Source organism: Dendrobates tinctorius, unplaced genomic scaffold, assembly GCF_039654945.1.
Source record: "Dendrobates tinctorius isolate UK_male_01 unplaced genomic scaffold, ASM3965494v1 ptg000167l, whole genome shotgun sequence".
NCBI lineage: Eukaryota > Metazoa > Chordata > Amphibia > Anura > Dendrobatidae > Dendrobates > Dendrobates tinctorius.
In genome coordinates, this window is record NW_027361834.1 from 1,473,022 (window position 1) to 1,496,826 (window position 23,805).

The following is a 23,805-nucleotide window of genomic DNA, read 5'->3' on the forward strand; positions in this document are numbered from 1 at the left end:
AAAAGGCCCCCTCACTTCGGCCGTTATTTGCTATAACTATCCACAGTTAGTTACTATGCCCGGGCAACGCCGGGCTCTTCAGCTAGTCGCTAATAATGACAAGGCGCCGGAGTGTTCCTGTATCTTCTTACTACTTCTTCATTGCTCACGTTTAAAGTCTTTTTGTAAGTGACCTTATGATATCTGAAGACCTCACGAGCTATAATGACATTGTGGCATACACCTCTTTAGGAAGAGCCACTCTGTAACGGGAGATGTGCTTTTGCTGTTCTATTAGGATGAACTTGATATGGGCGCTCTTTTGAAGTCGACATGCAATACGTTCCTGAAAACCCTGGAGGAGTGTATGCAGATTGCAAATACCACCTTCACGTCTCGCCCGCTGTACGCCACTCCCCCAGGATCCCCACATCTCTCTGCCCTTAGACCGAACAAGGTACTGTCTGACAGCTAGCACACCTGCATTAGAGATCTGCTGCGGGGATGACGTCTTGTGAAGTGCTTCAAAGGCACGGTCATCAGCGTCCCACTGTGTACATTGCTGTAGTGTGTGTGATTGCACGTCATTCCCCTGTGCGTAGAAAAACCTTAACTCACCACACCAGAGGTGTTTTGTTTTTTTTGTTTGTTTGTTTCTTATCCGAACATTCCGGTAAGATCCGAAGATGGCGACTGGTAAATTTTTTGCTTCGGACAGGAAACATGCATTAGTAATACTACTCGGATATGAAATTTAAAAAACAAAAACACAAATGCAGAATAGGTGTTTAAAGGGAATCTGTCAGCAGGTTGTTTGGTATGTAATCTGTCAGCAGCATGAGGTAGGGACAGAAACTCTAATTTCAGCGATGTATCACTTAGTTTACTGGGTGCGGCAGTTGTGATAGAATCACAGTTTTCTCTGCTGCCGACCTATGCTGAGCTGTGTATAACCTGCCCACACCACTGATTGTCAGCTTTCTGTGTACAGTGATAGAAAGCTGCTAATCAAAGGTGGGAGCGTGGTTGGACAAGCAGGCTTGAAACAGTTTGTCCTGTAATGATCATCTCCTGCTGATAAAACACTGATTATATTGAAACAACAAAACACAGCTGTTATCAGGGGGCTCAGCCGCTACATCATGGCGCTCTTTGATTCCATAGCAAAAAACCTGCTGACAGATTCCCTATTAGTATTTCTTGTCAGGATAACACTGCTCTAAAAGAAAAGCCTCAGGTGATGTCCATAATGTCTAAGGTGGAGTATGAACAAATCGGAGATGTGGGTAACCTGTGCTGCTGGTAATTTGTCAACAAATCATTCCAATATGTGGTAGATGGTGACCGTGAGGTTTATTCTTAACCAGTTTCGAAGTTCTCAAACGTCTTCAGGAAACCATTACGTGAGAACTTTCAAAATGTGTTGAGATAAACTTCACCGTAACCTCCTATTGTATATTGGAATTATTTGTGGACACGCTAGCAGCAGCACAGGTTACTCACGTCTCCAATTGCCTGTTATTCGGTGTGGGGTCTCAGGGATTTCTCCCAGTGCCGCAGATAGCTGGTAAATGCCAGTTGGGGGAATACTCTTTAATATTTTCTGTACATGTAACTTTGGCACTTTGATTCATCATGCTAGCCATTGTAGAAATAGAGGTTACCGGGTTCATAACACTGACCAAACACGGTTTTGTTTTTTATTTACACAAATTTTTCATTTTAGATTTTTTTTCCATAATATTAGGTACGCCGATCTATCCTGTCCAGTCAGAATTCAGCACAAAGGTAAGTGCGCATATAATAATCTCGAGCATTGATAGCTTAATATATTTTTGGCTTTGTTTCTCATTTTCAAATTCATTAAATGGTCCAGATGTAAAAGTGACCAGATGTTACTCCTTCATGGCCTCCAATGCCCCCTCTCAGTCTCCAAAGGGGGAGTCAGTGTTAGCCGAGGCGTCCCCCCCTCTTCTCTGTAGTCCTGGCATGTCCTTACGATATCTGTAAGGGGCAAATACCATGTCATATGACACTATTTGTTTTTCCCTCATGGAGCTCTTCTATATTATAGTAGCTGAAAAGCCCGGCGTTGCCCGGCATAGTAACTAACTGTGAGTCCCGCTCTCTCCCTTAACAGCCCCGCTTTCCACCCGCCATCACACTCTCTCTTTCCGTAGCCCTGCTCTTCACCTGCCGTCCCACTCTCTTCTTCTACAGTCTTTCTCCATGCCCCATCCCGTTCTATCCCTCTGCAGCCCCACTCTCCATCCGTGTCCCTCTCTTCCTCCGCAGCCCCGCTCTCTTCCTCCGCAGCCCCGCTCTCCAAGAAACTAGTGGGCGGGGCTATGTGGAGTGGGTGTAGCTTGATACACACACACACACACTCTCTCAGATAGATAGATATATTTACACTTGTTTTATCGTCATGTAGCAATACATTGTTGCCATATAATCTTTTCAAATCCTTTAGGAAAATGGAGCTAAATAATAACCTTGAAAACGAGGAGACCATTAACTCCGATCATTCCAGAGTCGAAAATGTTCGTGTTCTTGGTATGGAAATTTCCAAGACTGTCCCTGTACCTTCCCAGGAGAAAGAAAAATCAATCGATTCAGGAGGTAAAGAGACATCTGCTCAAACTACCTTTTAGGAAGGCAAAAGTGTGCTTCATTACTTCCTTATCGCATTTCCACTGGGGTCTCACTGCTATGTCCTCCACCAGTCTCAAGAGCAGGGCTCTCAAATACATTGACTGCCACCGCCCTATTCATTCATTGGCTGTGGTACTGCCATCGATGGGACCCCCAGCGATCAGTGCAGTGATAACTTTCCATATAGCGAATTAGAAAACATGGCCGCTTTCTTTTAGAAACAGCTCAACCACTGACCAAAGATTGTGCATGGCAGTGCAGCTCCTGTCATCTCGGGGATGGCACTGTTTCTGAAAGCGTTTCTAATTCTGGACATCCCCCATTTTGTATGGCACTAAGAGCTTGTACTCCCTGCTAAGACAAAGCTCTAGTTTGCTTGTGATGCCATAATAACATAAAAGAAACAATGAAAAGTGTTAAAAAAATTAATAAAATACGGAATAAACAATTTATTTTTAAAGGAGGTTTCCATTTTTAGAAAACCTCTGTCACCCGAATATATTTGGTTTAAAAAAATAAATAATTGTTCTTTACTCACCCTCCCCAGGTTGACGTCTGAGTCTCTGCCACCACTCTCGGCGCCTGTACCGTATGTCTGCAGCACTAACATCATGTGTAGAGTGCCACAGACCGTAACTGGGGTAAGAAGCTCTGCTTCAGGTGATGGACCAAGTTGCTGAATCCAGTTATTGGCTGCAGCACTGTTGATGTTACATCTGCACTGCAGAACATAATGGGCACCAGGAGCAGTGGTTGGGACCTGGGGAGGGTGAGTAAAGCCACATTTAAAAAATAAAAAAATGCTTGTGGTGTCCAGAGTTTTCTAAAACTGGAAAACCACCTTCAATTTTTTTTATTTCATTTAGAAGTTATGAAACGTAAAACATACATATATTTGTTATTCTATTATTTATTACAACCTGTATAGAAAATGTAAAACCGTTTTCCTAGACATCATAAATTATATCCAGAAAAACCGAATCACTTGCAGAGGAGGAAGAGAGTCGGGCTGTGGATGAAGAGAGCGGGGCTGTGGAGGAAGAGAGGGACACGGAGAGTGGGGCTGCAGAGGGATAGAACGGGATGGCGCATGGAGAAAGGCTGTAGGAGAGATGTATAATTATGTGCTTAATTGTAAAACACTGGGCAAAACTGTCAGTGAAAAAGACCTGGGTGTATGGGTGGACAACAAACTCACATTTAGTGGCCAGTGTCAGGCAGCTGCTGCAAAGGCAAATAAAATAATGGGATGCATTAAAAGAGGCATAGATGCTCAGGAGGAGAACATAATTTTACCTCTATATAAGTCACTAGTGCGACCACACTTAGAATACTGTGTACAGTTCTGGTCTCCGGTGTATAAGAAAGACATAGCTGAGCTGGAGCGGGTGCAGAGAAGAGCAACCAAGGTTATTAGGGAACTAGGGGGTCTGCAATACCAAGACAGGTTATTACACTTGGGGTTATTTAGTGTGGAAAATCGAAGGCTTAGGGATGATCTTATTACAATGTATAAATATATGCGGGGACAATACAAAGACCTTTCTAATGATCTTTTTACTCTTAGACCTGTGACGGGGACAAGGGGGAATCCTCTACGTCTGGAGGAAAGAAGGTTTAAGCATAATCATAGACGTGGATTCTTTACTGTAAGAGCAGTGAGACTATGGAACTCTCTGCCATATGATGTTGTAATGAGTGATTTCCTAATAAAATTTAAGAAGGGACTGGATGCCTTTCTTGAAAAGTATAATATTACAGGGTATATACACTAGTTTCCTTAATATTGCGTTGATCCAGGGAGCTAGTCTGATTGCCGTATGTGGAGTCGGGAAGGAATTTTTTTCCCCCGATGTGAAGCTTACTGTTTGCCACATGGGTTTTTTTTTTGCCTTCCTCTGGATCAACATGTTAGGGCAAGTTAGGATAGGATATGGGTTGAACTAGATGGACTTAAAGTCTTCCTTCAACCTTAATAACTATGTAAGTCCGGTTTCACATTTGCGTTTCAGGGCGCAGCGACGGCCTGCGCACGGCCGCCGCGAAGCCCCGCCCCCTGCCGCGCCTCCGCCGGTAGCTCCGCCCATCGGCGCATGACGCTGCATGCGTCCCCTATCTTTATCACTGGGGACGCAGGCTGTGCGCAGTATGCGTTTGGCGGCGCATGCGTCCTTTTGACGGTGCGCCGAGCGCAACCAAATTGCAACAGGTTGCATTTGGCGCTGGTTGGCGCACCGTCAAAAGGACGCATGATCCGCCAAACGCATACTGCACACGGCCTGCGTCCCCAGTGATAGGGGATGCAGGATGCATGCAGCGTCATGCGCCGATAGGCGGAGCTACCGGCGGAGGCATGTCAGGTGGCGGGGCTTAGCGGCAGCCGTGCGCAGGCCGTCGCTGCGCCCTGAAACGCAGGTGTGAAACCGGCTTTACTATGTTACTTTTTTTGCATGCTTTTGCTTAAAAATAAAATCAAAATATTGCATACAAAAAACAAGAGACACAGAAGGTAAAAGGTTTAATAGTGTGCTACTTCAAAAACAAATATCATTTTAGAGTCAAAACAAAATCACTGATGCGTATACTGCAAGGTTTATGGCAATAAATGTATCTGCTTTTTCATGCGAGTACAGATTCTAATGAAATGGCGCTTCCACGTTACAGTGCGCAGTACGTGCTGCTGGGATGCTAATGGTGGCTGCTGCCACGTAAATGGTTTTTGTAAGTGATCTATCACTGTAAGGACGCTTGAAGGACATTTAGCTAGCGGTTATCTGAAACTGGAGAATGTTTTTATTACTTTGATGTTTATATCTGCTGGCGATTATTTCCTTACAGGAGCTGAAAGTGATATTGACATAGTGCCACCAAATACACGTGACGGCGACCTACACGATGATGTGAATGACACCGGCGAAGATTTACAGGCAGCGATCTTACAGCAAGACGAAGGAGGAGGGAGTGTGGAGGACAGAGGGGGCAACTCTAGAGATCTGCCCCAAACGTTTTTCAGCACAATGACTCATAGGTATGAATGATTCTATTAGGCCACTTTTAGAGGAATAATGTTTCATATGCCGTACATCATATTGTTGGAGGCTTTCCCTATGTATACATCTGACAGAGAACTCCATTATATACCCCGTTATACTGTATATAATGTACAGTGCTGTGAAAATTAATTGGGACAAAGCATTTTTTGAAGTAAAATCGTAAGTTGGTTACCAGTCAGTGATTCCAACCAGTTTTAACTGCTTTGTACGGGCACTCACACCTGCTCAAAGCAGTTATAACTGGTTTGAATCACTGACTGGTAACCAACTTACGATTTTAATTAAAAAAATGCTTTGTCCCAATTAATTTGCACAGCACTGTATAATATATATCTTTCCATATCTGTACAGTGCTGGGGAATTGATGACGCCTTATAAGTGAGTACAATAAATAAATGTGACTTGAGCTTTTCCAGCTCCTGCACCGATCACATGCACAGCGAGCTGTGAGAAGAGCCTACAGATGGCCTACATGTTTGTAGGAATTTACACTAATTTCTATAGTCATTTACAATCCTCTCAAATCCCCATTAGTGAGTGAAAATTGTCCATGTTGCCCATTGCAGCCAATAAAGACACATTTTTTTTAATCCCAAAACTTTTCTTTGAAATCCAAAAACTGAACTCGAGCTAGATACAAGGTGTAACATTTAATCACAATGGAGCAGGTTATAAGGCAAACGTCCGATTCCTAAGACCGGTGTGATATGGACCATTAGGTGTCTGGATTCAGAAAACCAGAGAATTAAATATTTATTCTAATTGTCATGAAATATGAATATGCATCCAAATATTAATCATCTGATCTATGCGTATAATGGTGGATCATTTGTCTTCTCAGATTTAGCGATCTTGTGTATGAAGAAGAAGAAGGCATACCCTCCGAATATTTCTTGGATTCCTGCTATGCAATAGTGCCAGTTTTGGGTATGTTCTCTGTGTAGTTTATTGGTTGCTGTGTTGCCTGTACAGATCAGGGCTTACTTTGCGAAAAAGGAGACAAAATATGAAGGCAACATTCATTCATTCATTGATTGATACAAATGGATAAAAGTGTGAAAGTGTGATACTGCCCCTTTCCCTGTCTTGGTGACATGTCAGAAGACATTTAAAAAGAATCTCCTCAGATTTTTACTACCTAATCTGAGAGCAGCATAATGTAGAGACAGAGACCCTGATTCCTGTGATGTCACTTACTGGGCTGCTTGCTGTAGTTTTAATAAAATCACTGTTTATCAGCAGCGTATTATCACTAGAAGACTAGTAAACCTGCTGCCAGGTAGTCGTCTGAGCTCTGTATAACCCTGTCCCCATCACGAATTGCAGTTTTTTGCCTATACGCAGTGCACACCGAAAGCTGCCAATCAGTAGTGTGGGCGGATTATACATGGCTCAGCATTCAAAGAACTGCTATATCTGCAGCGGATAATAGTGATTGTATCACAATGAGAGCAAGTAGCCCAACAAGTGGCTCAACGCCGGAATCAGGATCTCTGCCCCTGTATCATGCAGCTCTCAGATGGGGAAGTAAAATCCTGGTGTTAGATTCCCTTTTAAAAGTGCTCGTTCCTTTTAATATCATCTAAGGTACAAGAGCAGTTTATAAGACCACCGCCAAGAAGAGGTGTCCCTGCTCAGTTGCACTGTTGCGTGTAGCGCACAATTTTATTCTCCGTATTCTCTCTACCTTCATTTAGGCCAAACACTGTTAGAATTAATCTGCTACCTCTCTGTGGTAGGAAGGATAAGACTTTATTCACATCCGATGCACCTAATCCTGCTCTACTATAGGCTGTGGACACAGGCAGGGTGTCCGGAGAACATGCACCGCACTCCATTGTGGTGTAAACAGAACCTTACACTTTTGTGTATGGGTAGATACTTATCATTTGGTTAAAATAAAGATGGTTTTAAAAGGCTATCCAGACAAATAAAATTACTGGCTTAACCCTTTGATAGCTAGATCGCACACATTTTAAAAGGCTGGATAACCCCTTTAAGGTTTTGGTTATTGAACTGCTGGTGGGGATTTCGACAAAATTGTTAATCTCATTCTTTCTATCTCCATAGACAAGCTTGGACCGACTGTATTTGCACCGGTAAAAATGGATTTTGTAGGGAACATAAAGGTGAGCTATAACAGAATCTTCAGAAATCATCACTATCCTTAGTTACGGTTGTAGCATTACCAACATTTGTCAGCAATTAATCTTTTCCCAGATGTTGTAATAAGAAGTAATTTTAGTACAGTGGTGAATATTGTGGATGGTCAGAGGTGTGGGCCCGGATGGCACGTGGCTGCAGTAACCGGCACAACCCTGTGTACTCGGGAGCCACTGTGAAATGATGAGCATGCAGCAGTCTCAGGATTGCCCTGCTCTCTTCATTGTGCCGGTCCTTGGGCTCCCATGGATTTTGCATTAATAAATCTGTCTTAAAGTTATAGACCACGGCCGCAGCTGGTAAACCACAGTTAACTTTTTTTTTTACCTCTTCTCAAAATTGGCAGATGCCAAGAAAATCATAATTTTTACTCTAGTAGTGTAAACTAAAAAATAAATGTGGTCCTTTCTGTTTCTCCCTAATGGATGGGAGGGTGTTCCCCTGCATTATTGTTGCTGAGGTCTGCTCACTTTTTTTATTTTAATTTTTCAGAAAATAAATCAAAAATTCATAACCAATAAGGAAGAATTGACAACCCTCCAGAAGATTGTTCTCCATGAAATTAACAATAATCTGGCTCAAGTTCGCAATTCTGCAACTGAAGCCCTTCTGTGGCTGAAAAGGTAACAAGTGTGTGGAGCTGATACTGGTGATGGCAGAATGGGATAGTCTAGATTTTATACCTTCTGTGTATGAGATCCCAGAAGCTGCGACTAAGATGGTAACACATGCATATAAGTATAGTGGACTCGATGCTGTTACAGCATGCAGTCTACCTGCACATTAATATTATACTGTGCAATCTACCTGCACGTTAACACTGCAGCGTGCGGTCTACCTGCACATTAACATTATAGTGTGCAACCTACAAGCACATTAACATTATAGTGTGCAATCTACCTGCACATTAACACTGCAGCATGGGGTCTACCTGCACATTAATATTATACTGTGCAATCTACCTGCACATTAACACTGCAGCATGGGGTCTACCTGCACATTAATATTATACTGTGCAATCTACCTGCACATTAACACTGCAGCATGCGGTCTACCTGCACATTAACATTATAGTGTGCAATCTACCTGCACATTAACACTGCAGCATGGGGTCTACCTGCACATTAATATTATACTGTGCAATCTACCTGCACATTGACATACTGTGCAATCTACCTGCACATTAACATTATACTGTGCAATCTACCTGCACATTAACATTATAGTGTGCAATCTACCTGCACATTAACACTGCAGCATGCGGTCTACCTGCACATTAACATAGCGTGCGGTCTACCTGCACGTTAACATTATAGCGTGCGGCCTACTTGCACATTAGCATTATAGTGTGCTGTCTACCTTCACATTAATATTATAGCATGCTGTCTACCTTCACATTAACATTATAGCGTGCGGCAAACCTGCTCATTAACATTATAATGTGCGGTCTACACTCACATTAACATTATAGCGTGCAACCTACCTGCACATTAACGTTATATTGTGCAGTCTACCTGCACATTAACATTATAGCCTGTGGCTTTGGCACATTAACATTATAGCGTGCTTTCTACCTGCACATTAGAATCATAGAATGGTAGAGTTGGAAGGGACCTCCTGGGCCATCTGGTCCAACCCCCTGCTCAAAGCAGGATTCGCTAAATCATCCCAGTCAGATGTCTGTCCAGCCTCTGTTTGAAGACATCCATTGAAGGAGAACTCACCACTTCTCGTGGCAGCTTGTTCCACTCATTGATCACTCTAACTGTCAAAAAGTTTTTTCTAATATCTAATCTGTGTCTCCTCCCATTCAGTTTCATCCCATTGCTTCTAGTCTTTCCTTGTGCAAATGAGAAAAAAGTTGATCCTTCTACAATGTGACAGCCCTTTAGATATTTGTAGACAGCTATTAAGTCTCCTCTCAGTCTTCTCTTTTGCAAACTAAACAATCCCAAATCCTGCAACCTTTCCTCATAAGACAGGGTTTGCAGACCGGTCACCATTCTGGTTGCTCTTTTCTGAACTTGCTCCAGTTTGTTGATGTCTTTTTTAAAATGTGGTGCCCAAAACTGGACACAATATTCCAGATGAGGTCTGACCAAAGAGGAGTAGAGAGAAATAATGACTTCACGTGATCTAGACTGTATGCTTCTGTGAATACATCCTAGAATTGCCTTTGCTTTTTTTGCTGCTGCATCACACTGTTGACTCATATTCAGTCTGTGATCTATTAGTATACCCAAGTCTTTTTCACATGTGCTGTTGCTTAGGCCTATTCCTCCCATTCTGTATATGCTTTTTTCATTTTTATTTCCCAGATGTAGTACTTTGCATTTTTCCCTGTTAAAAAGCATTCTGTTAGTTGCTGCCCACTTCTCCAGTTTATTTATATCTTTTTGAATCCTCTCTCTCCTCTAGTATTAGCTATCCCTCCTAGCTTCGTGTCATCAGCAAATTTAATGAGTTTACCCTCAATTCCTTCATCTAAATCGTTGATAAAGATGTTGAACAATACAGGGCCCAGGACAGAGCCCTGTGGTACCCCACTTGAGACATTCTTCCAACTGGATGTGCAGCCATTTACGACCACTCTTTGGGTCCGATCACTAAGCCAGTTATGAATCCACCTAACAGTTGCCTTGTCCATTCCATACTTAGTCATTTTTTCAATAAGGATTGTATGAGATACTTTGTCAAATGCTTTTCTGAAGTCAAGATATACTATATCTACAGCATTTCCTTGATCCACCCAATCAGTGATTCCGTCATAGAAGGAAATTAAGTTAGTCTGACATGACTTACTAGTTACAAACCCATGCTGGCTCTGTTTAATCACTTCATTCTTATCCAGGTACTGACATACATGTTGTTTAATAATTTGTTCAAAGATCTTTCCTGGTATAGCAGTCAGACTCACCGGCCTATAGTTGCCTGGGTCCACCTTCTTCCCCTTTTTGAAGATAGGAACAACATTTGCTCTTCTCCAGTCTTCTGGGACTTCTCCTGTTCTCCAAGAATTTTCAAAGATTATGGAGAGGGGTTCAAAAATTTCTTCTGCTATCTCCTTCAGTACTCTGGGGTGTAATTCATCTGGACCTGGAGACTTGAATTCATTTAGGTTAGCTAAGTGTTTCCTCACTATCTTTCTGTTTATAGATATCCTGGATTCTTCTATTCCCTTAATAGGACAGTGAAGAACAGTTGATGTCACATTTCCTTTCTGAGAGAAAACAGATGCAAAATGGGAATTTAAAAGTTCGGCCTTCTCAACATCCTGTCTTACCATTTCATCATTTTCATCCTGTAAAAATCCTATAGCATCCTTGACTTTTCTTTTACTTTTGACATATCCCCAAAATCCTTTATTATTGCTTTTGACATCTCTTGCAAGCCTCAATTCATTGTCAGCTTTAGCTAATCTGATTTGTGCCCTGCAGGTTCTGCAGACAGCATTGCGACGGGGTCCATTGGTCCCCGTCGCAACCACCAGCAAGTGAAACTGACGTGGTCATGTGTTGACTCACATCACGAAGGTCCTGTATACCTGGAGCAGCTCACAGACGCCGGGAGCACGAGAGGCCGCTCACGTCTGCTCCACAGCTGGAGGTACACTGACAGGAGGCTGCCACCGGCCTGGGCAGGCCCTGTAACTCGTCTATACCCCAGTGTACAAACCCCCCCCCTCCTTTTCCAAGCGTTGGAGCAAAAAGCGCTATTTTAACTTGCACCGCTTACTGGAGTAAGGACTTTGCATCGCATTATCTTTACAGGTACCGCTCTCTGACTTGTGCATTTACTATTGCGGCTACTCTGCACAGCCGTTCACAGGCTGCAATTTGACTTTGACTTTTTTTTTTAAGCTACTATCAGGGAGAATTACCCTGCAGTCTATAACCTGTTCAGTGATTTCAGGCTTTTACCCTCACTCATGCCTTTTTAGTTTGTGATTGTTCAGGTTGGAACTAAGATTGCCACCAGCATCTATATATATTCTTTTTCCCTTAAGCACTTCTGAGGTCTTACAATTGACTATTACTAATTGCTATTTTCTCGCTATTATCCAGCTACATAAAGAGCACTTAAGAGGTTTTTTTTTTTTCTTCTATAACCACCCAATTTAGATTTCCCTCTTCTTTGAGTGTTCCAAGCGCACACTAATATTAGTTATTTTACCTTATTTCTTTGACACCCTTGTGACAGGTGTCTTAGTGTTTGCTGCTGGAATTACACTCGTACACAAGCGCCACTGAAACTCCATTAGCATTATATTCTTCTTTAGATATGCCTCCCTCTTTCCATTTTATAAACATTTTTTTCTTCCATTTTAGCATGTGCTTAAGTTCTGTGTTCATCCATCCTGGTTTCCTTAAATGCTTCCTATTCTTCCCACTTTTCGGAATTGTTAACAATTGTGCTTTGAGAATTTCATTTTTCAAGATTTCCCATCCTTCCTGGACATTTTTGTCTTTAAGGATATCCAGCCATTGGATCCCTCCAATTCTCTTTCTGAATCCCTTAAAATCTGCCTTTCTGAAATCTAACCTTGACGTCTGAGTCTTCACAGGTCTTCCTCCTCTAGTTATCCAAAATTCTAAAATAGCATGGTCGCTACCTCCTAGGGTCCCAGCCACTTTTACCTCCTCAACCATTTCCTCCCTGTTTATAATGATTAGATCCAAGGTAGAAGTTCCCCTTGTTTTGTCCCCTACCTTTTGGAAGATAAAGTTGTCAGCAAGAGAGGATAAGAATTTCCTTGACCTGTTAGTTTTGCCTGAGAGAGATTCCCAACAAATGTCTGGATAGTTGAAATCTCCCATGACAACTATGTCATATTTTTTGGAGAACTTGGCCATTTGATGCATAAAGAGTTCATCCATATCTTCAGCTTGCACAGGCGGACTGTAGTAAATGCCTACAATGGTGTCCTTTCCATTGTTCTGTCCTTGTATTCTTACCCAAACAGTTTCCACAGAACTCCCAGTCTCTGAAGCTTCAATCTCTGTGCAGATATACGCGTTTCTAACATACAATGTGACACCCCCTCCTCGTTTATCAAGTCTGTTTCTTGCAAATAAGTTGTATCCTTCTAGCCTTGTATTCCAATCATATGTATCGTCCCACCAAGTTTCAGTGATTCCAATGACATCATATTTCTTTTCCTGTGTTAGTAGTTCCAATTCTCCTTGTTTGTTGCCCATGCTTTGTGCATTAGTATAGAAACATTTTAGTTTGTGATTGGTTTCTCTTTCTCCAATATTTTTATTAATTAGATTCTTTTGTCTTTGTTCTTCCTTTCCACTTTCAATAGCAGAGTTCTCAATAGCATTTGTCAGGTGTATGGCTTTTTCTGGTCTTTTGCTTCCCTTCCCATGTTGTTCTAGTTTAAAGCTCTCCTTACAAGTGTAGCAAGACGACTTCCAAATACATGCTTACCAGTCTTCGTAAGGTGCACCCCATCTCTAGCAAGTAGTCCATCGTAAAGGTAACTCACTCCGTGATCCAGAAATCCAAATCGTTGCTGACGGCACCATCGACGTAGCCAGTTGTTCACCTGCAGAATCTTATTCCACCTCCTTGTTCCTTGGCCATCCACTGGGAGGATGGAAGAGAAGACCACCTGCGCTCCCAGTTCTTTCACTTTCTTGCCTAAGTCTTCAAAGTCTCTGCAGATGGTTTCCAGGTCGTTTCTTGCTGTGTCATTTGTCCCCACATGTAGTAGCAGGAATGGGTAGTCATCTGTAGGTCTGAAGAGTCCTGATATCCTGTCAGACACATCTTTAATTTTTGCACCTGGAAGACAGCACATTTCTCTTGAAGTTATATCTGGTCTGCAGATAGCAGCCTCTGTTCCTCTCAACAGGGAATCCCCCATGACCACCACTCTCCGTTTCTTCTTCACAACATTTTTCTTTCTCCATCCAGGAGGACTCTGAAGGCGTACAAGGTTGCTGTTTGTTGGCAAAGTCTTATCCTGATGTATTTCTTCATTGGTTTCCTGCGTGAGAGCCTGGTACTGGTTCCTGAGGAGTATGGGAGCTGACTGCCTCCTGATCCTCCTGCTTCTCTGTGTCACACGTTTCCATTTCTCTGCTTCTTCAGGTGCACTTCGAATTTCTTCTTTCTGTAACATGAAGAGATAATTCTGCTCTGTCCAAGAACTCTTCACCTTCCTTAATGATCTTCAACGTAGCTAACCTCTCTTCAAGACTTTGCAACTTTTCCTCCAACAGGGACACAAGCTTGCATTTGTGGCATGTGAAGTTTGGCTTTTCCACTGGTAAGTCTGTGAACATGTAGCAAGAAATGCAGCTCACCAAATGGCTCCTGGCCTCTTCCATATTGAGATTTCTTAAAAACGATGAAAGATGAGCCAAAATATCGGCGCGCGGCTTTCCGATTTCCTCTTTTCAGCTGCAACAGCCAAAACCCAGTGATCGTTGAGCTTGCGGAGACTCTTCACTTATCCCAGAAGGCACTGGGAATATGCAAATGATCTCCTCAAGACTCTTCCCCTGGTTTTCCGATTTCCTCTTTTCAACTGCAACAGCCAAAACCCAGTGATCGTTGAGCTCGCGGAGACTCTTCACTTATCCCAGAAGGCACTGGGAATATGCAAATGATCTCCTCAAGACTCTTCCCCTTGAGGAAGCGTGTGGTCTACTTAAACATTAACATTATAGCGTGCGTTCAACCTGCTCATTAACATAGCGCGTGGCCTACGCACTCATTAACATTATAGCATGCTGTCTACCTGCTCCCTAACATTATAGCTTGCAGTCTACGCGCTCATTGACATTATAGCATGCTGTCTACCTGCACATTAACATTATAGCGTGCGGTCTACCTGCTCATTAACATTATAGCTGGCAGTCTACGCGCACATTGACATTATAGCGTGTGGTCTACCTGCACATTAACATTATAGCGTGCTGTCTACCTGCTCATTAACATTATAGCGTGCTGTCTACCTGCTCATTAACATTATAGCTGGCAGTCTACGCGCACATTGACATTATAGCGTGTGGTCTACCTGCTCATTAACATTATAGCGTGCTGTCTACCTGCTCATTAACATTATAGCGTGCTGTCTACCTGCTCATTAACATTATAGCGTGCTGTCTACCTGCTCATTAACATTATAGCGTGCTGTCTACCTGCTCATTAACATTATAGCGTGCTGTCTACCTGCTCATTAACATTATAGCGTGCTGTCTACCTGCTCATTAACATTATAGCGTGCTGTCTACCTGCTCATTAACATTATAGCGTGCTGTCTACCTGCTCATTAACATTATAGCGTGCTGTCTACCTGCTCATTAACATTATAGCTGGCAGTCTACGCGCACATTGACATTATAGCGTGTGGTCTACCTGCACATTAACATTATAGCGTGCTGTCTACCTGCTCATTAACATTATAGCGTGCGGTCTACCTGCTCATTAACATTATAGCTGGCAGTCTACGCGCACATTGACATTATAGCGTGTGGTCTACCTGCTCATTAACATTATAGCGTGCGGTCTACCTGCTCATTAACATTATAGCGTGCTGTCTACCTGCACATTAACATTATAGCGTGCTGTCTACCTGCTCATTAACATTATAGCGTGCTGTCTACCTGCTCATTAACATTATAGCGTGCTGTCTACCTGCTCATTAACATTATAGCGTGCTGTCTACCTGCTCATTAACATTATAGCGTGCGGTCTACCTGCTCATTAACATTATAGCGTGCGGTCTACCTGCTCATTAACATTATAGCGTGCGGTCTACCTGCTCATTAACATTATAGCGTGCGGTCTACCTGCTCATTAACATTATAGCGTGCGGTCTACCTGCTCATTAACATTATAGCGTGCTGTCTACCTGCTCATTAACATTATAGCGTGCTGTCTACCTGCTCATTAACATTATAGCGTGCTGTCTACCTGCTCATTAACATTATAGCGTGCTGTCTACCTGCTCATTAACATTATAGCGTGCTGTCTACCTGCTCATTAACATTATAGCGTGCTGTCTACCTGCTCATTAACATTATAGCTGGCAGTCTACGCGCACATTGACATTATAGCGTGTGGTCTACCTGCATATTAACATTATAGCGTGCTGTCTACCTGCTCATTAACATTATAGCGTGCGGTCTACCTGCTCATTAACATTATAGCTGGCAGTCTACGCGCACATTGACATTATAGCGTGTGGTCTACCTGCTCATTAACATTATAGCGTGCTGTCTACCTGCTCATTAACATTATAGCGTGCTGTCTACCTGCTCATTAACATTATAGCGTGCGGTCTACCTGCTCATTAACATTATAGCGTGCTGTCTACCTGCACATTAACATTATAGCGTGCTGTCTACCTGCTCATTAACATTATAGCGTGCGGTCTACCTGCTCATTAACATTATAGCGTGCGGTCTACCTGCTCATTAACATTATAGCGTGCTGTCTACCTGCTCATTAACATTATAGCGTGCTGTCTACCTGCTCATTAACATTATAGCGTGCGGTCTACCTGCTCATTAACATTATAGCGTGCTGTCTACCTGCTCATTAACATTATAGCGTGCTGTCTACCTGCTCATTAACATTATAGCGTGCGGTCTACCTGCTCATTAACATTATAGCGTGCTGTCTACCTGCACATTAACATTATAGCGTGCTGTCTACCTGCACATTAACATTATAGCGTGCTGTCTACCTGCTCATTAACATTATAGCGTGCGGCCTACCTGCTCATTAACATTATAGCGTGCGGTCTACCTGCTCATTAACATTATAGCGTGCTGTCTACCTGCTCATTAACATTATAGCGTGCGGTCTACCTGCTCATTAACATTATAGCGTGCGGTCTACCTGCTCATTAACATTATAGCGTGCTGTCTACCTGCACATTAACATTATAGCGTGCTGTCTACCTGCTCATTAACATTATAGCGTGCGGTCTACCTGCTCATTAACATTATAGCGTGCGGTCTACCTGCTCATTAACATTATAGCGTGCTGTCTACCTGCTCATTAACATTATAGCGTGCGGTCTACCTGCTCATTAACATTATAGCGTGCGGTCTACCTGCTCATTAACATTATAGCGTGCTGTCTACCTGCTCATTAACATTATAGCGTGCTGTCTACCTGCTCATTAACATTATAGCGTGCGGTCTACCTGCTCATTAACATTATAGCGTGCGGTCTACCTGCTCATTAACATTATAGCGTGCGGTCTACCTGCTCATTAACATTATAGCGTGCGGTCTACGCACACATTAATTCTTGAGTGTGCGGTCTACCTGCATTAAACCATGCTCTATAAGAAGCTGTTATACTATGGAGATCTGTAGTGACTCTGGGGAATGTATGTACAGCTGGTTCATGAGAGAGGCTCACCCTACAAGCTGATGTACGCTGTGGCTTCTGCCGTAGTAGTACACACTATGGTAGAACCTTTTGTACTTTTGAGAAACATTTCATGCACATAACACATTACGCACTTTGCAAAAATGAATTTGCTGATGGGAGGAAAAGTACATTAAGTATTAGTCTCCTGGCTTCTCACTCTTATTACCCTGGAAAGGAGAATAACGGCCAGTGATCACCATTTTAATGTTTACAATAGATGTACGATAATCACAGAATAAAGCTATGAGGTTTTTCTTAGCCATAAGCAGAAAAGCCACCAAATCCTACCTTTCGTTTTCTCCCTGCAGAGGGTTGAAGTTCCTGTTTCAATTTCTCACTGAAGTGAAAAATGGTGAAAATAACATGCAGACTGCATTAAGTAAGTGCAAAACCTTAGACGTATGTGATGTGACTTATGAGGTACTAGATTTCCACAGTGTGTGATTCTCGTGATGGGGTAATCTGGGGAGAGACACTCATGGCGTACACCTAGGCTGTGCCACAATGGTCTGACATGGTGTCCCCCTTCTGTTACAGGATCCTGTAGTAAGATGTATCCTTTCAGCCCAACCCATAATGGTCTATGTGCGATGATGAATGCCATTGTATGTTTTCCTTTAAATGAGTGCCATTTTATAATGCTATTTTGTCCTATGGATGACGTGCCTGTGACATTTGCCAACGATGGCTTCGTCACCCGTAGATTGTCATGGTATCTGTTTAACGTACAACTTTTAATAGCTGATGGCGCCCACTGTTGGGCATCTGTCACAGCCTCTTTTAATATATATGTCTGGAGTTTTTCCAGCGTACAGTTAAGCAGGGGCTCGTAACGGGGTATTCCGGTTGCAAGAAGTAATCCTCTGTCCATGATGTGCACTTTTGGATTGGTGGTAGTCCTACCAGTGAGAATCTACCTATCAGGAAAACTGGGCACTTTTATCCCCATTTAAAATGGAGCAGCAGTGTGTAGAATTGACCGCCACTCCATGCATTACCTGTGGGGATGCCGGAACATTGCACTTAGCTTTGTCCTGCACCCTCATAGATTGAATCTGTTCTAAGGCTGTGTGTATACCAAGCTTCTAAAAAATCGTCAGGCTCATCCAGAAAACTCTACCAATATTTTTTTTTTCACTAGCCATCCTAATTAGAGATGAGCGAAGAATGTGCGCGGATAAGGTGTTTTCTCGTTCGCCTTATTGGGGGACACAGAGACCATGGGTGTATGCTGCTGCCACTAGGAGGCTGACACTATGCACAAAAAAAGGTTAGCTCCTCCTCTGCAGTGTACACCCCACCGACCGGCAGGGAATTCCTCAGTTTAGCTTAGTGTCAGTAGGAGGTGGACACGGGTCTTTCATTAGACCCATATCTTCCTCGATGTGCGTCGTTCCTTTTCAGGTTTCTCCGGAGGGATACGGGGTGAATAGTCACCTCTGTAGTCCCACGAAGAGGCTGCGAGTACGGCGCGTACTGCCGCCCCGTATCCTCGCAGCTCTCTGCACCAGGACCAGCAGCCTTCCGGCGGACACCAACATGTATACGTGTCGGCTTTTCTGAGAGTCCTGGTCGTCCGTCTCCCACCCACTCGCCTGCCAGAGCCTGTCGGTCGGACGAGACGCAGACAAGCTTCAATCAGAAGGTACCTTTATTTTCAGGGTTCGGGCCCGGGACAGGGTGAGTATTAGATCCCCACTCGTCTCTGGACTTGGTCAGGAGAGATTCCCTTGGAGCTAGGATGCGGTAGCACTGCGGGTCTCCGTGGCCGTCCCGCGCCTCCAGGCAGCCTTTTTTGGGGTCAGCCGCTGTCCCTATCCCGGACAGGGGTCTTTTCCCCGGCAGCGCTCATGTTGCGGTTCCTCCGCGCCGCCCCTGTGCTGACAGGCGGCCGCCGCGATTAATTTAGGCCCCGGCTTCAGTTCGGGCCTACTCCTGTATCGCGGCCACGCCCGCCGCCCCTTTCTACTAAGCGGGCTTCTCTCCCGCCCGTTCCAGGCCCTCCCACCGCTCTTGTCAGCCTGTTCCTGGCCAGGGGCGGTGCCGGATTCAGCAGGCGGTTAGCCCTCCTTCTTCCCCTGGGAGCGCGTTTTTTCCCTGATTCCTCTCAGGCGGTCGCCATCTTGCAGCCGCACAGCCGGACGTCCCTGTCAGCCGGATATCGCTCCCTGGGCCTGTCAGCCGGATATCGCTCTGACCTGCAGCTGCAGAGAGGTGGATACCTTCTTCTCTGGGGTCACCGGACCGTGAGTAGCTCTGCATCTGCAGGCTGACACCCTTCTCTGCACCCTGTCCCCCAACCTTCCGGCACTACCTCAGATTTCACTATGTCTAACTCCAAATCTGACCGTAACCGCCCTGCGGCCTCCTCCTGCACTCTCGTCAAGTTCTTTGCATGCTCTTCTTGTAATCGCAAACTTCCCTCAGGTCAGTCCACTTCCCTCTGCCTGGACTGTAGCAATCCTATTCAACTTGATGCCGCCCAGGAGCCATCTAGGGCCCCAGGCGAGAGTGAACCCCCCCATGCCTGGCTGGGCCTCGTCTCTATCACAGTCAGTGGCAGACCTCACCAGGGTGTCTCAGTCCCTAGTAGCCGTCCTGGATAAGTTGCCCCTGGACACCTCTACAGGGTCCAGCAGGCCTCAAGAGGTTCCATCTGAGTCGGCCAGCGTTAGTCGCAAAAGACCCAGGCAGGATCTCCAGCCGGAATCCTCTCCTCGCCCCATGTCACCACATAGTCCTTCTCGGCAGCCTCCCTCCTGGGCCTCCTCTCCCGAGTCAGGTGAAGCGCTCTCGGACAGGTCATCTGAGGGGATCTTAGAGCTGGATTCGGACCAGGATGCGAACATGAGGGTTACTGTGCAGAACCTCATTGCAGCAATCCATCAGACCTTCGACATTGCTGACCCCCCTGCGAAATCCTCAGATCAGGAGGTTTCGTTCAGACGGGAGGAAACACCCTCCAGGGTATTCCCTTTACATTCCGAGTTTGGAAAGATTTTTACCAGGGAAAGAGGGGATCCGACCAGACGCTTTCAACGAGGGAAGCGTCTCGGCGTTCTGTACCAGTTTGCTAAAGAGCTCACGGACAACTGGTCTGCCTCTCCCTCGGTCGATCCGCCCGTGTCCAGGCTTTCTAATAACACGGTTCTCCCGCTTTCAGGCGTGGCGTCTCTTAAGGATTCTAATGATAGGATCATAGAATCCCTAGCGAAGTCTGCCTTCGAAGCGGCTTCGACGGCGGTATGCCCAATTTTTGCTTCATCTTGGGCAGCAAAAGCCATAGCCACTTGGGCAGAGGATCTTCGTCAGGGCATCCTAGAGAAAGCACAACCAGATCGATTGGCCGATCTTGCCAATCAGATTTCCCATGCGGGGGATTATCTGCTTTCTGCTTCTTTGGATGCCGCATCCTGCGCAGTTCAGGCGTCAAGTAACGTTGTGGCTCAAGGCCTGGCAGGCGGACCTGTCATCTAAAAAGTCTCTTACTAATCTGCCTTTTCAGGGAGGGCGCCTCTTTGGATCCCAATTGGACCAAATTATTAAGGACGCCACCGGAGGCACGAGTTCTCTCCTGCCTCAGTCCAAGCGTCGCAGACCCCCACTGAGGCGTCAGTTTCGACCCTTTCGGGCTTACCGCCGTTTCAATACGGCGGAGACCTCCTCCAACCAACAAAGACCGCAGGCACGCCAAGATAGGAAGAAAGTTTCCTTCAGACCCACTCCCTCCTGGCGCTCCCACTCTTCGCAGGGCAGACCATCCAGATCCGGATCTGGACGGCCCACATCAGCATGACTATCCTCGGACTCCCGAGGGTCCATTCCAATTGGAAGGTCGACTCCTGTTCTTCAAGGACGTCTGGCTGGCCTCCGTAGAGGACGCTTGGGTCAGGGAGGTTGTATCGTCAGGATACAAGATAGAGTTCGTCTCTCTTCCACGGGATCGTTTCTTCGAATCCCGTCCTCCAAAAGATCCAGCTTTGATCCCGGGGTTCTTTACGGCCATCGACTCTCTCCTCAGTTCCGGGGTGATTGTGCCCGTTCCAAAATCTGAGCGGTTTACAGGGTTTTATTCAAACCTGTTTGTCGTGCCGAGAAAAGACGGGGAGGTCCGACCCATCTTGGATCTCAAGCTGCTCAACAAGAGAGTTCGTCTTCGCCACTTCCGGATGGAGTCGGTTCGTTCGGTAATCGCTTCCATGGAGGAGCAGGAATTCATGTGTTCGATAGGCATCTTGGATGTCTATCTACATGTTCCCATATTCTCCGGACATCAGAAGTTCCTGCGTTTTGCGGTTCGCCAGGAACATTACCAGTTCGTCGCGCTGCCCTTCGGTCTCGCCACCACTCCCAGAGTCTTCACGAAGATCATGGCTGCGTTGATGGCCTTGTTGAGGATCAGAGGTCTCATTCTTTTTCCGTACCTCGACGATATTCTGATCAAAGCTCCCTCTTTCCAACAGGCACGCCTAAGTTTGACGATCGTCCTGGACACTCTTTCCGATTTCGGGTGGATCGTCAACAGGAAAAAGTCCTGTCTGGTCCCTACTCAACGTCTTGTGTTTCTGGGCCTACTGTTCGACACTCGTCGGTCAAGGGTCTTTCTCCCTCAAGAGAAGATTCTCTCCCTGCAGCAGGCTGTACGATCGCTGCAGACCACATGATTTCCGTCCCTCCGAACAGCTATGAGGGTCCTGGGAAAGATGGTGGCGGCGATAGAGGCAGTTCCCTTTGCCCAATTTCACGCCAGACCTCTCCAATATGCCATTCTGTCGAGGTGGAACAGGTCGGCTCTGTCCCTGGATCGCCCTGTTCGTCTTTCATGCCGGATCAAGCGGTCACTCAACTGGTGGTTGATGTCACCTCTCATCCTCTTGGGGCGGTCTTTTCTTCCTGTTCACTGGCAGATTGTAACAACGGATGCCAGCCTCCTCGGCTGGGGTGCAGTGTTCCGCAATCACACTGTTCAGGGTCGTTGGTCGACTCAAGAATCTGCTCTGCCGATCAACGTCCTAGAGATACGAGCAATCCATCTGGCTCTCGTCCACTGGGAGAGGCTCCTCAGGGGCCTGCCTGTCCGGATTCAGACAGACAATGCCACAGCGGTGGCATATGTCAACCGCCAAGGAGGGACACGGAGTGTCTCAGCCCTGGCAGAAGTGTCCAAGATCCTTCAGTGGGCAGAGATTTCGGTACCGACAATCTCCGCGGTACACATTCCCGGCGTAGACAACTGGGCCGCCGACCTTCTCAGCCGCGAGGGTCTCGCGGCAGGAGAGTGGTCCCTACATCCGGAGGTATTTCTTCAGCTCTGCAGTCGTTGGGGAACCCCGGACGTAGATCTGCTAGCTTCTCGCCTCAACAGGAAGGTCCCACAGTTTGTATCCAGAGCTCGAGATCCTCTCGCATTGGGCGCCGACGCTCTGGCCATTCCTTGGTCACAGTTCGAGCTCCCCTACCTGTTTCCTCCCCTGCCTCTTCTTCCCAAGCTGTTTAAGAAGATCAAAGCAGAAGGAATTCCAGTCATTCTCATCGCCCCGAATTGGCCCAGAAGGTCTTGGTTCGTGGACATTGTCAACCTTCTCGCGGACGCCCCCTGGAAGCTTCCAGACAGGGCAGATCTGCTGTCTCAAGGTCCGATTTGCCACCCCAATTCTCGGCCGCTCAATTTAACGGCGTGGCTGTTGAGACCGAGGTTTTGAAACGAGCAGGATTCTCCGGTCGAGTAATTCATACCATGATCCGAGCCAGGAAGCCATCATCTTCCAAAATTTACTACCGTACTTGGAAGGCCTATATCACTTGGTGTGAGGCCAATAACATCGCGCCTATGTGCTTTTCGCTCCCTTCCGTTCTGGTGTTTCTTCAGGCAGGGCTGGATGCGGGGCTTGCTCTCAGTTCCTTGAAGGGTCAAGTTTCGGCACTATCCATTTTATTTCAGAAGACTTTGGCCTCCCGTCCTCAGGTCAAAACCTTTCTTCAGGGCGTGGCTCACACGGCTCCTCCGTATCGAGCGCCCGTGGATCCATGGGACCTTTATCTGGTTCTTGAGGTTCTGCAAGGTTCTCCCTTTGAACCTCTCAGAGAAGTCTCCCTTTCCCTTCTCTCCTGGAAGGTAGCATTTCTGGTGGCCATCACCTCCATCCGGCGCGTATCGGAATTGGCGGCTCTTTCTTGCCGCTCTCCTTTCCTGGTACTTCACCAGGACAAGGTAGTTCTGCGGCCTCCGCCCTTTTTTCTTCCGAAGGTGGCGTCCTTTCACCTCAATGAGGATATTGTTCTGCCGTCCTTCTGTCCGAGTCCAACTCACCCTCGGGAGCGGTTCCTGAACAAGCTGGATATGGTCAGGGCGATGAGAGTATCTGTCTAGGACGTCTTCCTTGCAAAAGACAGACTCTCTTTTCGTCATTCCAGATGGGGCGCTGAAAGGTCACCCAGCTTCCAAAGCTACTATTGCTCGCTGGATCAGATCGGCAATTTTGGAGGCCTACCGGGTTAAGCATCGAGTGGCCCCTCCGGGGATCAGAGCGCACTCTACCCGGGCAGTGGGTGC

The 23,805-nt window shown here is 45.7% G+C and overlaps 1 protein-coding gene across 4 annotated transcripts in view; it reads left to right on the plus strand.

Moving 5' to 3' along the window:
* The window catches only part of PLEKHA8 (pleckstrin homology domain containing A8), a 41,699-nt gene that overhangs the window by 12,383 nt on the left and 5,511 nt on the right, over positions 1–23,805 (plus strand). For 3 of the 4 annotated variants that reach the window (XM_073550713.1, XM_073550715.1, XM_073550716.1), the window contains exons 5-12: positions 278–436; positions 1,727–1,767; positions 2,453–2,601; positions 5,473–5,662; positions 6,529–6,614; positions 7,758–7,816; positions 8,343–8,473; positions 17,561–17,631. In XM_073550713.1, coding sequence (XP_073406814.1) covers positions 278–436; positions 1,727–1,767; positions 2,453–2,601; positions 5,473–5,662; positions 6,529–6,614; positions 7,758–7,816; positions 8,343–8,473; positions 17,561–17,631 — 886 coding nt within the window. The remainder of the gene's footprint in view (positions 1–277; positions 437–1,726; positions 1,768–2,452; positions 2,602–5,472; positions 5,663–6,528; positions 6,615–7,757; positions 7,817–8,342; positions 8,474–17,560; positions 17,632–23,805) is intronic. The other variant, XM_073550714.1, reaches the window with a different exon arrangement.